We start from the raw sequence: 16283 nt of genomic DNA on the forward strand, positions 1-16283 counted from the left end.
TGCATTGTGGTATACGGAAGTAACATGCAGGGAACATCGTATGTACCATAGATATATATAGAACACTATGGGTGTGTTCGAAACCGCCTACTTGCTTACTACCTACTAAATATTTGGCTTACTTCTCGAATCCTTAAATAATGATTGAGTAATCCATTTGAGTAATCGACGTTCAGAAGACCGTCCTTACTTAACCACCTCAGATGACGTGAATCAAATGACGTGTCAATAACCTACCGGCCGGGCGCCGTTAATAAATATTATAAATAAATATATAAACGTCACATTTAACGTCACAGTACATCTTCAACCTAAGGATTTGAGGTGATATGTTAAAAACAATTACATCGGTATGGCTGTGGGCTCTGCTGCTGCGGCTCCCCGTTTAGCGCCATTGCTTCCATTGTTCTTTTGAATAGACGCAGTGCATTCTGGGGCAGTTGAGTACGGCTGATGGTAGGCTGGTACGAACGACCAGCTTCAGCGAGAACGTGACGTATTTCCCTTGCTCCAGCCTTCCAGTTTGCTATTTGTGTCCGACGAGGAAGAAAACTATTTTGGAAAAAAGAAATAATTAAGTGTATAATGGTTGCCAGCCTTTACAGAAACATTAACATTGCAAGCCTTTTACATTGCAATAATATTTTGCCATTTTCGCCAATTTTTATTTCAACAAGTGCTGTCGTGTTTCTGTCGAGCCACGAGGGGTAGTAGCGGGCTAGTCATCATTAGCAACATAGCCTCTTTGGCAAACCAGCTTGAAAACACAACTTTACATTGAATTTCACGCAAAGCAAGACCATAAATTGGTGACCGGATTAAAGCAGCAATAAAATCAAGTGTGTAAGAGGATTTAAAATCGACATTACAACCCCCAACGTGGTACAAATACAAAGAAAATACAGCTCGATCCCCATTGACTATGGGCGCAGCCATCTTGTTTGCTAGTTGTACAGATCTGCTCGCTCTACTTTGAAAGCGACGAGATACTACGACCGAAAGGGGGCGTGCCTCAGTGAAATGCCGCAAGAAAGCTGGGAGATTGGCGACTTTACCACTTCGTACATCCAAATGGATAGCAGCATCTCGCTTACTCAATTTGACGTCATAGTTAGTAGGAGTAGTAAGCAAGTACGCGGTTTCGAACACACCCTATATATATCTATGGTATGTACCCTATTTTAAGTCCACTATATAGTGCCCTATATAGTGGACCACTGAGAATTCGAACACCCTACAAAATGGCGTGCACCCTATTTAGTGCACTACATCCATGATAGGGAACGATTTCGAACACAGCTACTGATCGGCCATGAGTGAGACGTTCAAAACGAGGACGAGGATTTAACGGAATTGTTACCATTCAAATTCAAATTTCTTTATTATTGGATAGGGTATGATATCAATGATTTGGGCTTTGAGTAGGCCTATATTTATACAATGCATGCAAGCCAGCGCCGTGGAAGCATGCTTTGGGCATGCTCGGCCCGGAGCGGTGTCACTCACATTCTGTTAAATGTTTCACCAATATCTAACACTTCAATGTGCCCTGAGATACAAGCAGTTTGAGATGGTTCTGGTTGTGCTCGTACATTAATGCCCCAATTACATGGAGCACATTGTTGTTTACATTATAACTCCCAAGATACCTCCTCAAATTCACTCGTTTTAGGTGTGGTCAGATCCGGAAGTCTGGCTCATTTACTGTCCTATGTCATGTTATGCCAAGTCAATGTTATTTGCATAGCCTTTTATACAGTCCTTCTCAAAGGGCTTTGTAGGCCAAATATGTATGACACCCCCTAACCCTAACCCCCAAAGTGCAAGAAAGAAACCTTGTGCTGTAAAGAGAGCTGAGGGACTTCCTAGGAGCCAAATGAGAGAGTAAAGAGGAAGGTTTAAGTTTGGATTTTAATCTCAGCCGCTGTATAATTGCCAGTTTGATCCCAATGTAATTGTATTCAACTGAACTCTTCAACTCAGCGAGCTAACTCGGTTCATTAGCAGTAAACAGTTAAGTCATCTATTGTGTTATGGTGGGAAGTCTAATCGGATTGATGGAAGTCTTTATTTCTTTTTATTATAGCATCCAATAGTAGTATGTTATGGAGGATGTTGGTACAAGTGAGGGATCGTCTGACTGGGTAAATGCAGTTGGACAGATTGGTTGGTGGTTAGTCTTTTGGGGATGTCTTGTCTACCATATGAGCACCACTGAAGGAGTGAGCCAGATAGACTGAAGCCCTCCCCTCGGCTTTATCTCAGCTATTTTACTCCCAAAGTTAGTATTAAATGTTTTGCACTCATGTATTTATTATAATCTTTTTAGTTAACCGTGGTTAGTTGTCAGTTAAACCAGGGGAATCTGTGTTACCTCAGTGCAAACACGTCTGCTTGGCACTGTGCCTATAGAGGCGAGCAACACTACCATCAAATGCATAATGTGATAATGCAATACATTGTAAAATGGTGCTGAGGAGGGAACGACAAGTTTAGATGGATTATAGTTTATTTCTCTTTGACAAATATATAACACCTTACAGCCCCGCTCCTAGTACAAGCGTTTAAACAAAGAAGACTCTCCCTCTCTTTCTGTCTTTCTCTTTGTGTCTGTGTCTTGCTCACTCTCTCGATATATGATTATATAGATATAACATATAATAAGAACGCAAGCATCTCTGTTATAGTATACGCAGCTGCATAAAAAGCCTTTCTGCACAGACTTAACATTTCTCCACATTCTCAACTCCAGTTTGCTCCGTTACTCGCGCACGTGCGCGCACGTGCGTGTGAGTGTGTGTGCTGTGCGCTCTGAACCTGCTGTTTCCTCCGCGTCCGTCTCTATGAGTCTGTTCAAACAGCCCACAGCCACTCGTTGCCTCGCCGCTCCGGCTGTCATTAGGCATTCTCGACCACATCCTCCTTGCTCCTTGTTTTTCTCCTCCGTGACGGCATCAGTCAGAACGGCACGGTAGCAACCTGTCGGTGGTTTGAAGAGGGGGGGGGGGGGGGGGGGGGGGTGGGGGGGGGTGGGGGGGGATTCACTGCATTGCTGCAGACTGCAGCCGTGGCGACCACGGGCTGTACCTTATGACATCGGGACGCGGTGCAAGAGACACTGTGCATTATTGAATAATTTGCTTAAAAGACGGCAGTGCAATTTTATAAATAGATATCTGCAGCAGGAGAGGGGCGCGTATCGAACGGCTGTGGTCTGCCGCAGTGGCTGCCTGCCATCCGTCCAGACTCAGAGGAATCCCGCGCTGACTCCACAGAAAAACTCAGTTCGGCGGCTGACTTGGAACGGCCTCAAAAGGCCGCCTGTGATGTCTGCGTTTGTGGCTGTTGGTGCATCAGTGCAGCAGAGTCTGAGGAGGTCCGAGGACTGCAGGCAGACTGGCTGACTGTTGTGGTCCTCTAGCCTGCTGTACCTCCTCTGCTCTCAGTGGGGGGGTTTCCACTAACAGGGGGGAATGCAATGTCAGGGTCAGGCTTGTGGTGGAAATACAATAACCCACTGTACTTAATTCCTGTTACGTGAATGTCCAGTCCTTTGAACATGAGACCGTTCCGGACATATTGCTGGTGCTGGCTGCATGATTCAGTTAGGACAGCCGTGAGGAAAAGGTCTATGAGCATTTGGTCTCAAAACTACTAATGCTTTTTGTTTTTTCGATACTCTCAAAGTTATACATTGGGGTAATGCACAATCAGGTTTTTAGTCCTTTGTAGTAATTGAGATGAATGTTGATGTCATTCACTTGTCAAAGTTCAAAACAACTATACAATTCAAAGATCAACATCTGATTGATGAAAACAAAAAGGAGCCAACGAAACAACAAGCAAAAAGCCCAATCAGCAGCATCGGGGGTCACCCTTTAAAGGACTGAATGAATGACTGAATGCAGCCACTACATACCGACTGTATATCATATCAAACACCATGTTCTCATTTTCTCTCTTTTCTCTCGTTGTCCCTATTGTTTCATGACCACCCCGATATTGTCTTCCATCTGTCCTTGTGCCTTTGGTTTGGACCGCAGAGAAGGACCCCAAACAGCCAGGCAGACTGAGGTTTCTCCTTTCTACTGCAGTACGCCGCTTCGTGCTGTGTTTTTTGCTGCAGTGGGGTTCTTACCTCTGCAGTGGTGAAGTGGAGCCTCCACTCCAACAGGCGAGCACACACAGGGCTTATGGACTAGTTATACACTGTCTCTTAGGGTTTGGTTGTAGTCTAGCAGTTTACCTCCTCCTTTGTTTCTCTGACTGTTCCAGTGCCTGATGTACGGAAGATTGTCCACCTGAGACGATTTAAAGACTTACTTTAAAGAAAATATCATGAAACTAGAACAAAAGCAAACTACAATCTGAATGTTGGGTTATCAGTATTATGTTTGACCATTGTTAAAGTGATGGACAACAGACAATTGAAATGTTATCAAAGTGTGCATTAAGCATCAGAAATGTTGTACAGCATTTTCCATCAAATCCATTTCTATCTTGTGTAACTCTAGTTTGTCGATTTCCTTCTATTCCTCAAGCCAATTCAATGGTCAGGATTTATTTTCCTTCTGGCTAGGTAAACAAGCGGGGGACTAATTACCGTACACTCACATTATGGCAACAGTACAGCTGAATTAAACGATGGTGTTTTAGCCGTAGAGGAAGTACGAAATACACAAAAAACGAGGCGGGGTGGGCATCCGACCTATATTAGCGGTGCACTGTAGGATTGAATGGCATCTATCTAGTGAGGTGCAGATTGCAAGCAACTGAATAACCCCCCCATCACCCTTCCCTTTCCGACAACAAAGTAGAAGTGGCCGATACTGGCCTGGAAGGTTAGGACTGGCCAGTAGGTACTTACAAAATTATGTCATCCTCCTCCACAGCGGTGAGTTGCCAAGTGTCAAGTGATGTGTTTGGTTATTATCTCCTCGGGAGAGGACCTACTCCCTATATAGATAATAAGGGCTCATAATTAGGTAATGACAACATGATTGTTCTTTTCAAGGGATATTCGGAAATTCAAAGATATTGATAATTTATCATATTATATTCCATTTCTGCCAGTCTGTCCACTAGATGGCACTAAATTCTACAAACTGCACCTTTAATATACTTCTTGTCCATATTCTGTGTGTGTGTGTGTGTGTGTGTGTGTGTGTGTGTGTGTGTGTGTGTGTGTGTGTGTGTGTGTGTGTGTGTGTGTGTGTGTGTGTGTGTGTGTGTGTTAGAGAGGTGGGAATCTCTTGGCACCTCACGATTCGATTCCGATTATGAGGTCAACTATTCGATTCTAAAGCGATTATCGATGCATCTTGATGCAACAATTTTTTTTATGTACATTTCAATGCGTGATTTTCAAAAATATGTATACATCTGAGTTTGCTACTCAGAGTTTACTAATCACTTCCTACTTTTGTGATGATCATTAAAGACATCAACAGATTAATTAACTTATCTAATATTTTATTAGAGAGAAAGCTTTCATCACAAATATGACTTTCTATGAACAATGCAATAATCAATGCAGCTTGCATTACAACACAATATGGAAGTATGTAAAAAAAAATAGGTTTCAGTTTTATTTTCATTCTAATCTTTCCTTTCTATGTCATTATAGAAAAAGCTGCTCTTGAATTAGAAGGAGTTATTGTGTCTCGCTGTGAGTTTGCGTGCATGCTATGCATAGGCTTGAATTCAAGACAAATTAGATTGGCCAATACACATTATTTTTCCCACCCCTAGTGTGTGTGTGTTAGGGGTGTAACGATGCATGTATTTGTATTCAACCGAATTGGTACGGACATCTAGGTTCGGTGCATGGATTACACGGAGAATACACTGAATACAATTAAATAAAACTGGCATGCAAATTAATTAAAGCAATGCGGGACTAAAGTTAGATGCGCAAGTTCTTCAGGGACAACTAAACTGCAGCCCTGATTGGTGCCTAGGTACCCTCGCCATTTTGATACATCCACTGTAAACACGAGTGCATTGTACAATGGCCGCTAGCTGCTCAGGGCCTCACCCCCACCCTCCACCTTGACCCGCCTTTAAAAAAAGGGACGTTTGTGGAAAGCTCATTGTGGGACTGGCTCGTAGTGGCTGTAATTCTGTGTACTTTGCACTTTCATAAATAAGCCATGCTGCATTTTCAGTATGATAACTGATGTCTTATTTTGTAAACAAGTTACGGATGTAGTCTGGAGATGATGTGGGGTACTTATTGTTTACTGTTTAGATCTTAGATTACACAGTTCAGGCTGTTGCAGCTAGCTCAGAGGAGAGACTATGATACTAGGTGGTACAACCTGAGACATGCACAATGAAAAAGAATTGCCTTCTGCATTTTTGTTTTTCCTTTTCCCACCGAACTCGTACCGAACCGTGATGTCTGAACCAAGGTATTATCCGAACCGTGACTTCAGTTACACCCCTTGTGTGTGTGTGTGTGTGTGTGTGTGTGTGTGTGTGTGTGTGTGTGTGTGTGTGTGTGTGTGTGTGTGTGTGTGTGTGTGTGTGTGTGTGTGTCCTTGTCAAAGCTAGTGCATGTACAGTGTGGATGTGACCATAACCAATCAGTCACTGCAGGTGCGTAAGAAAATGCTGATGTAATCCAAAACAGGTGTCCACCTTCTAACCCTCTGTAGGGGTGACGCAAACACCCAGCCGGCGACCTCATCTTCCAGTAGTACAGTAACTCAAGTCGTCTCAAAGATAGAATTTTCCAGACTCCGGTGCAATAACTTATGTTTAGACTCGTAAATGAAGACTTGGGGATCCACGTCATGGTTTATTTATGTAAGATGGTGTCCGCATTGCACTGTACACCATGTACATCATCCTCTGGTGCAGTACATTAAGGGGCTACAGCCTCTTTGGAAAGTGCATAGTGACAGAAGCAAAATAGAACATGTTATATTTATGTAACTCATACGTTCCCAAAATCTGCAGTTTCATGAGGTCCAACCCCTCGCACTAATTCTAAAAGAAAAACCTCCATAGGTGTCCTTGTTGTGATTCTAACTACTTGGGATAAGGGGAGGGGATAACAGCAATTAGAAACATGTATTCATGTCAATGAGTGAAAGGGTCATTTCTCTGTTTGAGCCAGCTGAATTAAACTGTTTATACATTGAAGGGCCATCCATGTAAAAAACTAACAAAAACAGGCACGTTTAATATCTGCGGTGTGAAGGTAAAGATCAGTACTTGGACTCGCTCCAGTCGGTAAATGTCAGTCTGAAATCACTCGGGACACTCCCAGGTGCCGTGGTCGGTAGCTCGACTCAGAGCAAGGTCGGGCTAACATTCATCTCTCTCTCTGCCTCACTGAACCTCTGTGCAGCAGGGTATCCCTGGCAGCGCTTGCCTCTTATTCCTTTTTCCATCTTCCATGCCATCTGCTTGTGGGTGTGTGTGTGTGTGTGTGTTTGTGTGTTTATGCCTGCATGCACGTGTGTGCATAATATGCATGTTTTCTTGTAGCTGCCCGTTCGCTACACAATATGAGACTTCCTGACTAGCTCACGTCAGTCCTGTCTCAAGAGGAGACGCACTGGATGTAAGTACCAAGAGCTGTCTACTCTGCGATGACTCCGCTTTTGTATTTTGTCAGGAAGCTATCAATCACATTCAGTACTACGTTGTATGGATGGACTTATGTAAACAGCAAGACTGTCTCCCTCAACCTTGAGACGTGGGATACCCTCCCGTTCTATCTCTGAACCTCAACACCATTTGTCTTTAATTATTAGTTATCAGCAAGATGTGCTAAATTGGAGGCTTTCTCTTCACTTATTCTCATGGAGAGTTGACTCAATTTGGTCATTCTAACATCTTTTGTTCTGCTTTAATTAGTGAGATTTAAGATGTACTCATATTAGTCTGGTGTCGTTCAACAGATTACCCCAATCCTCGAGGTAAAAAATACAATAGTTTTCTTAACTCAGTCTTTCTCTCAGTCTCTCTGTCCCACACTGCCTCTCAATCTCACTGCAGATTTAATCAGCAAAGTGCACCCTGGCTCTGTTTTGAGCTGTAAATCTGAGCTCTCTTTAGGCCAATGCGAGGCCGAGACGTGTCCACGCAGCGTACCGCATTGCTGCAGTCCCCTGCATTATCTGCTCTACATTCATCACACCACAGGCACGCATGCTTCCTATGGGGCCCCTCTATATCATACTAGTCATGCCTGCAACGATGCGTCGGCAACAACTTGTAAACAATACAGGGAGGCCTGTAGATCACACCCAGCCTCTGTGGGAAGTGGGAACAAAAGATGGTTATTGTGTGCTAGAATACAGCTGGTGCAGGCTTGTAATGCCATGATTGCGTGTCTTGAACATATAACTTAATATCGATCATGTGAAATGTTTTGTGTCATTAGCATTAACTGTAGTAGAAGTCAGGTCTGTTCTCTGGCCTTCATGGGGGAAATTTGAGAAAAGATCTTACAGGATGTAATGTGGAAGTGGGTTGTTCATTTCACTTGGCACCAACTGTATTACCGAGGTCAGGAATTGTATTGAATGTATTTGCTGAAATGCATCCTTAAAGACAACATGGCCTACGAACCCTTATACATATCACAGTGGTAACTCAGGGTGGCCGCGGGGTATTAAAAAGTCTTAAAAAGTCGTAAATCAATTTTCATCAAAATAAGGCCTTAAAAAGTATTAAATTGTCTTAAATTCAGATTGCATTGGTCTTAAATATTTGTGTGCCATGTCAGTGCGAAAATGCGGGCAATCTTTTCTGCCAAATATTTTATTTTTCCGGTAGCCTGTGCGCTGCGTTGTCTTTGGTTAGGTCAGAGCGTAGACTACTGCGCAGCTAAAGCGTCTACATACAAGTGATTAGATAGCCTAATAGCTGGCTAGCCTGCTAACTAGCTTTCTAGTCCTGTCAGTGCTATTTCCGCCCGCTAGCAATGTATTAATTTTACCTTACAACGAACTAACAGTTTATGGAAATTAAACGGAGGTTACTTAAACATATTTATCCGGAGGTTACTTAAACATATTTATCACAGTGTGAGACAGCAAAAAAACAAAACGTTTTACATTTACGTTACGTTCTAATATGTGAACGTTAGCACATCATTCATTCAACTCCATTGGTAGCTAACGTTATGTTGCTCTGATTTTGGTAGGTGGTCTACCTGTTGCTTTGATCGCTAACTTGCCACTGTACCTCAATCCCTGGAATGCTTTGAGTAGTAAAACACGAACAATGTCCTATGTTTCCATTGTGCACTTTAATTGCAAATGTTATTTTCTTGCTGTCGTTCAAATGATCGGAACTTCTTGCATTTGTTTAGGGCTGATTCTCGTAGCCTAGATTTGAGGGGATATTAACCCCACCCCCCCGATTACGCCACTGCCAGGGCTCCTGTTTATTGGTTTATCATCTAGGGTCAGTGTTTTGTTTATTATTATTATCTTTTGATTTTGGTTGATTCAAAGGATGTCTGTCACACACACACTCACACAAGTTATATTAAGTTATATTTTGCACTTCAAAAGCACTTGAAATTGCCATTTATTTATGTAGTTATTGTATTTATTATTTTATTCGAAAGGAACAGTATTTTTTATTTATTTACTTGATTTTAGAAGCATTTGTTTATGGGACCTAAATGCTCTGAAAATAATGAATATAATTGAGGACTAATGACATTTTTGTGTTCTCTTTTCGCATTACACACATTTAGCCAATGTTCTTAAACTCAACCGGTTATTATCAGACATCAGTGTGTTTACTTGGAAAGATTACTGTATATTTCCCCTTTTGATTTGTTTTTCCATCGTAAGTTTGGTCTTAAATTTCATTAAGAAGTGGTATTAAAAAGTCTTAAAAAGTCTTAAATTTAATTTGTTTATACCTGTAGACACCCTGTAACTTAACAAGAGTTATAACCTACAACACAAAGCCCAATGTTGATGTAAAATTCTTTGAGGTTCATATCTATCAGCCTTTTTCCATTGACTTATTCTTTTGGCAAACACCATTATCCAAAGCACCTTTTTAAACAAGGCTCATCAAACCATGTGCGAACGGTCACTTAAAGGAGAAATCCGGTGTAAAATGGATATGGGAGATGTTTGGTATGATAACGAGTTGGAATGTTCGTTTTGGAGCAAAAAAGCGCATGTAGACGATTTTTTAACGATTCTATCATATCATATAAAAACTAAATCGCTATTTGAAACCACTTAAAAGGCTAGAAGTAGCCCAACACTTCTTTGGTAAAAACGAGGCATTGATAACTTTGTAAGTTTACAGATTGTTTATTAAAAAGGACATTGACGCCGTCTTGTTTTTATGACTCAAAGTAGATTGACGAACACAGAGATTCTGACATCCGTCAACAACACGTAAGCTCTGTGTTAAGCTACTTATCGAGTCTTAAAAACAAGATGGCGTCGACGGGTGAACTACTGATGGTATTGTGTGTATAAAATGTCCTTTCTAATAAACACTTCTGTACACTTACAAAGTTAGCAATGCCTCCTTTTATATGTTAAGACCTTTTTTATACTACCAAAGAAGTGTCGGGCTACTTCTAACCTTTTAAGTGGTTTAAAATAATGATTTCATTTTTACCATAACACCTGCCCCGATCCTTCCAAGTTAGCGTTTTTGTAGAATCGGCTAAAAACAGCCAACTTAATAATGCGTCTATGCACGCTTTTTTGCTCCCATACAAACATTCCAACTCGTTATCATGCTAAACACATCCCAGATCCATTTTACACCGGATTTCTCCTTTAAGGACACATGTGATGGATTCAACTTGGAGCCACCACATGAGGTGATGTACTTTTGAAATAATGCATGGAATTTTTATAGCAACCATGGGACATACAGGTCAAAAAAACTCTGATGTGACCGTTTGCACTTGGAGGGAAATTTGATTTGTACGCCACGGGCCATTTGATTCCGAAGAGAAGATTACCTTGATCCCCCTGCTCCCCCTGCGAAACATTAGCTCCTCCATTCAATGTAGAACCCCCTCCCCACTCTCTGGCTCCTTAACCATCAGGGTCACATTACCAACACCACCACCATCACCACCACCACCACCATCATCACCTCCATCACCTCCATCACCATCCTTATCACTTAGGTCACTGGCCGCTTGCTCCTGTCCCCCTGTCGACAACGTGATTGAAACGGATGTCCGGGAAGCGCTAAACGAGTCCTTGGGAGACCGGACGTGGACCTTATTTTGTGAGCACTTCTGAGATTGATGACAAAAGAGAAAGTCACCTTGGCGTTTTTTGCCCTGTGTCCCCACCAGCGAGCCGTACGCTGTAGGCTAGTGCTCACGCGAGCGCAGCCGTCGTTGAAATAGGCTTCATGGGCGCCAGCGGCTCGTTCATTCGAGACACTTGGTCCGCCTGATATGGAGGCCGTGAGGCTGCACTCGTTCAATAAGTCCGCGGACATGGTCGTTTAGGCGTGGGAACCACACACCTGTGTTTTTCCGGCTGCAGCACACTGAATCTAGACTGAGGACTGTGTCGTGACTTATAGCGTATGTCACATAAAGAGGTGTTTTTAAAATAGTCCCTTTTCCCCCTTCTTCTATAAAAATATCCCTGTTTACACGACCAGTGATGTCGAAAATATGGGTCAAATATGTTTCAGACCATATGGGAGTGCTAAAACGAATGGAAACACACACAAAAGCAAGCCAGGCCAGTAGGTGGCGACAAGTAAGCGCATTATGAAGCATGAAGCGCTTGTGATTTGTCTATGGAATGTCTTTTTGAGTGTCTAACTGGTTCTGTGGTTTCCTAGTGCATGCTCAAGGCATGTGAAACATAAATGGTCATGCACAATTTTGGGTCATTTGGTCAGTGTTTTTCAAAAGCTGTTTCCCTGTTCCAGATAGCCATCCAAGGTCCACGCGAATAACACAGTGAGCAACACAATAAAACCGTGTTTTGAAAATCTCTTGACAGCTATCTAAGTCATCAGATGATGTCATTTTTGTTTGTGTAAAGCTTTTTGTTTTCCTCTTGCCTACTCTGGCCAGCCTTGACTCACCAGTGCAGCGCTCCTCTTCTGCCAGCCCTTTATGTTTATGTTTGATTTTGTTTCTTTCCAACTGTGTGCGTTTTCCTGCACAAAAGCTCATCAATAATTCATGGCTACAACTAGCTCCGAGCTGCAGATTGGCTATGCTGTGCTCTTATGCCCAATGCGAACACACACGTTAACTGCACACCGACACACATAACTAGTTACTCATGCACCCGCACTGCAAAGGAAACCATTTCCTTCCAATTAGTTTATGGAGTGGTTTCTTTATCATTTTCCTCATTGGCTGCTAAATCTATTCACCTTTTGAGTATGTGTGTCTCACTCTGCGTTAATGGCAAGCTGCTCATGTTCTGGTTTGGTATACGTGACCTTTTGCTGTGCGGTACTGTCTAAAGTCACTGAAGACAAGCTGCCAGGAGACTAGAGACGCCCTAGTTTAAGGATTTGATGCAGTCACCTCAAGTCTGCAAAATGAGCAACTAACGCCATCTAGTGGTGTAGCTGTTCGGTTGCATATTGGTTTGTTTAAACAACACAGGTTTAGCGGCACGCCTTATTTAATTGTCTCCCTGGTGAGTCAATTCATTATGACATGCATTAAATAAATTCCTTTTTATCACTTTGTTTCCTAATGCGATTCCTGGGTCTAAATTGCTGATGAAAATATGCTAAGGGCATAACTTATATTTTTTGTGACATGTAATCAAATGTTGTGCATTCTCTTCCTTTGTAACCCAGAGGCCGTGGCTTGTGACAGACTGTAACCTGTGGTCCCAGCGAATCAGAAGTGCCCCCCGGCAGGCTGGCCACACCCCCACCCTCCTGCCTCCATGTATCCTGAATCTACCACAGACTCCCCTGCCCGCCTCTCCCTCCGACAGACTGGCTCGCCAGGCATGATATACAGGTGTGTTCAACACACACACACACACACAGACAGACACGCACGCACACACGCACGCACGCACGCACGCACACACACACACAGACAGAAAAAACAGACAGACAGACAAAAAAATCAGACAGACAGACAGAAAGAAAGAAAGACAGAGAGACAGACACACACCCACACACACAGCTACATGCTTATTATCCTTGATGATCATTGGGGACTTTCACTAGGTATTTGGTTGGTTCAAAGCGTCAAAGTGCGCGTGGTCCTGGCTTCCTCGATTAGTAGGCTTTAGTATAATTGTCAGTGTCTTGTGGTGTTTATATAGTGAGTTAACAGCATGTATAATCATATACAATTCTCTCCCAGAAGAATGCTATAAATGTTGAAACGGAAGAGACGCCAAATATGCCGGCAGGAGCCATTAGTTTTAGATTGACACGTTGGACAGTCCAACGGCCACTCGTTCAGATGGAGGTCTGAATTTGTTTCTCCTTGAGCAGAGGGCAATTTACACTAAATAAATCAGTTTACACACTGATCGATCCAAGCTATTCTCGGGTTATTATTGCAGTGTAATAAAGAGATCATGGGTCTGAATCTCACCAATGGACACAGAAAGGGCATCTTTAGAGGTGGGCCAAACCTTTGGGTTGAACTGAGCAGGGTGTTATTATGAGGCCAATGTCTTGGTTCTAACAACTTGATTCTAATATTTGAATAGTCTAATATAAACAAGACTGAATCTTGGGATTAACATGATCAAACTCTGTCATTCATTTCACTCCTTTCTTAGGAGTCCAACGCAGTAAATCCAATCCTCCATTAGGTGGCATCATGTATCGATGTGTTTACAACACTGTATGCATCATCCAGGCTACCCTAAAGTTCGCTTTTGTAGTGTCCAATATGGTTTTTAAAGTGGCCACCGGGCGATGTCTTGGCACATTGCGTTTGCCAAAATACTGAGAGATTATCCAAATTGTTTTTCTGGAAACTTCTGGATAATACATTTCATTCTTCATTCTATTTTTTTGGAATATGTCTTTCTTGAGATATATATGAAAAGCACACCTCATCGTTCTTCTATTGAAAATGTCTACCTTTCTTGGCGTCCTTGATCCTGTACTAACTGATTCCTTTTCCTGCTTATCCTATCTTAACCCAAGCTCTTCTCTTAACCCGTCTCTCTCTTTCCTCTTTGCTTTGCTGCAGTGCTCGCTATGGGAGCCCCAAAAGACAACTGCAATTCTACAGGTACTTTTCCACCTTCACCGTCTGTCAAGCAGTTTAGCTAAGGCCCGCCTCCACTTCCAAAATGTGGTGTGTTTGAAGTGTTTCTGTTCTCCGTTCCATTGGACGTTAGGTGTTTTTTGTTTGAAAAGCAGGGAAGGGGGCCGTTACAGTATGTCATCATAACAGCTATGATGACAGCAGTCGGTTCAATTGGATTCAATCTCGATTGCTGGGGCTTTTCCTTGGAATGCCCGGCTATATCAGTTTGAATTGTGATGGATTACATTTTCTGGACCGTATTTTGACCACTTGAATATGAGTAATGTATATTGACTTTTATTTATCTACAACATGGATTTTTGCTTCTGAATTAATGAACATTGAAACATCCAAATACTGTTGAGCACTGTTTAGCACAATGCATGAATCCTCCAAGCTGGCTACCCTGTCGTCATGTGGTCGCTTTTCTAATCATCCAATAGGGTGTGTACAGTGGCCTCTTCTGGGCATTTCAAGTTGTACCATTTCAAAGAACACAATTTCAAACATATTTTTTTCAATTTTTCAATGTATGACAACTTGAAGTCAGGTGACCTTGTTTTCAAAGTATAATATTTCAATGTCCTAAAGTCAATGTTTTTGACAGCATATACTTAATCTAAAGGTTTTTAAAATACTTCCATATTAGTAGTTAACCCATTATTATCACACCATTTTATTCTAACTATGTAGCTATGCATGCTTGTTCTTGTATGTGCTTGGTAAAAAGCCACGTACAATATACCGCACTCCCACAACTTAGCCCTCTGCGGATGACAAGGACCGCACACCCATTACTAAAACCTCAGCTGAACAGATAACACTCAATATCTGCTGTTTTGCTGCAAGTGCATTATCTCAAGTAAACCTGAGAAAAGACTTAATGGATCTCGTCGTGTGCAAAACTTTTGTGTGCACCTCTCCATTGAGCCTTGCTGGAAATATCAACTGCTATATGCAGTCTGTCTGTATTTGATGTCCGTTTGTCTGATCAGTTTTAAACGACAGTGGCTAAAACAGTTGCTCTTTTAGCACTTCTACCCTTAACAACTCATTGGAAAGGTGATTGGTAGGTCTGCATACTGCCGTTACCAGGCCATACCATAGAGGTGCTTTATCTCACTCTCTCCTGTCCGCTTTTGCACCAGGATCATGTTTTATGAGAACTGATGAGACCCGTTCTGCTGATCTGATATAAAAAGCCCTGACAGTGACGATGTGCTTTTCTAAATGTACCCTCTATCGGATTCTGATCTGGGTGCCGTGTGCAGCTCTTGTCCATTTTTAAAGTGCAAACCTTCCGAGTGAGCAGCTCTCTGTCTATGTCGATCACAGCCAAACAGGCCGATGCCGGGAAGTGCTGTTCACTCCTTTTCAATAATTCCCTACGCACAACAACTGGACTGGAGCCAGGAAACGCAATGGTCCAAATAAGGCAAAGTTTGTGGATTAGTATGATGGAATCCGTGTGTGAAGATTACTGTGTTTTACATTGACTAACTGAGATTGGGTGATCTTTTGTTTTCTGGAATGTGGACTGCATTAGCTCAAGACCACTTAACATAAGGCAATAAAAGGCTTTTAGTGCGGCGTTTCCGGCTTTGACCATCGTGAAATCCTTTTAGAGATTCTCTGGGATTCACTTCCCCCTCCCAAACACCTGACCCCTCTGTCTCGTAGTGTGCACTCCTCTCGTCGATCACAGAGGTCAGACACGCTTGGGAAACAACATTTTATGCAATAAAATTAAATCCTATTGGTTGTATTTAGTTATTCTACTTTGCAACATATGCTGTATTCTGGTACGCTATATATCATTTGTCATATTTTGTATAGATGGAAAATAGTTTTACAATGAATTTGGTTGGATAGATTTGGATAAAGGGTTATAGAACCTGCAAAGCTATTAAATTAGTCTGTATCCAAAGATAGTCCAGTATTTGAACTTTTTTTTGGAGAGGAGCACTTATTTCCAAATGAGATTTAGAAATTTGGAAATCATTCAAAAAGTACGGGCTATCTGTTCTCAATGTCACTTCTGTTGAAGTAGACC

At 42.2% G+C, this 16283-nt stretch overlaps 1 protein-coding gene across 3 annotated transcripts in view; it reads left to right on the forward strand.

The window, feature by feature from the left end:
* Window positions 1–16283, forward strand: part of kcnab2a (potassium voltage-gated channel subfamily A regulatory beta subunit 2a) — a 75710-nt gene that overhangs the window by 18851 nt on the left and 40576 nt on the right. For 2 of the 3 annotated variants that reach the window (XM_060070033.1, XM_060070034.1), the window contains exons 2-3: window positions 12802–12970; window positions 14171–14212. In XM_060070033.1, the coding sequence (XP_059926016.1) occupies window positions 12894–12970; window positions 14171–14212 (119 nt within the window). In that variant the 5' untranslated portion in view covers window positions 12802–12893. The remainder of the gene's footprint in view (window positions 1–12801; window positions 12971–14170; window positions 14213–16283) is intronic. The other variant, XM_060070035.1, reaches the window with a different exon arrangement.

This window comes from Gadus macrocephalus, chromosome 13, assembly GCF_031168955.1.
Source record: "Gadus macrocephalus chromosome 13, ASM3116895v1".
NCBI classification, from domain to species: Eukaryota; Metazoa; Chordata; class Actinopteri; order Gadiformes; family Gadidae; genus Gadus; species Gadus macrocephalus.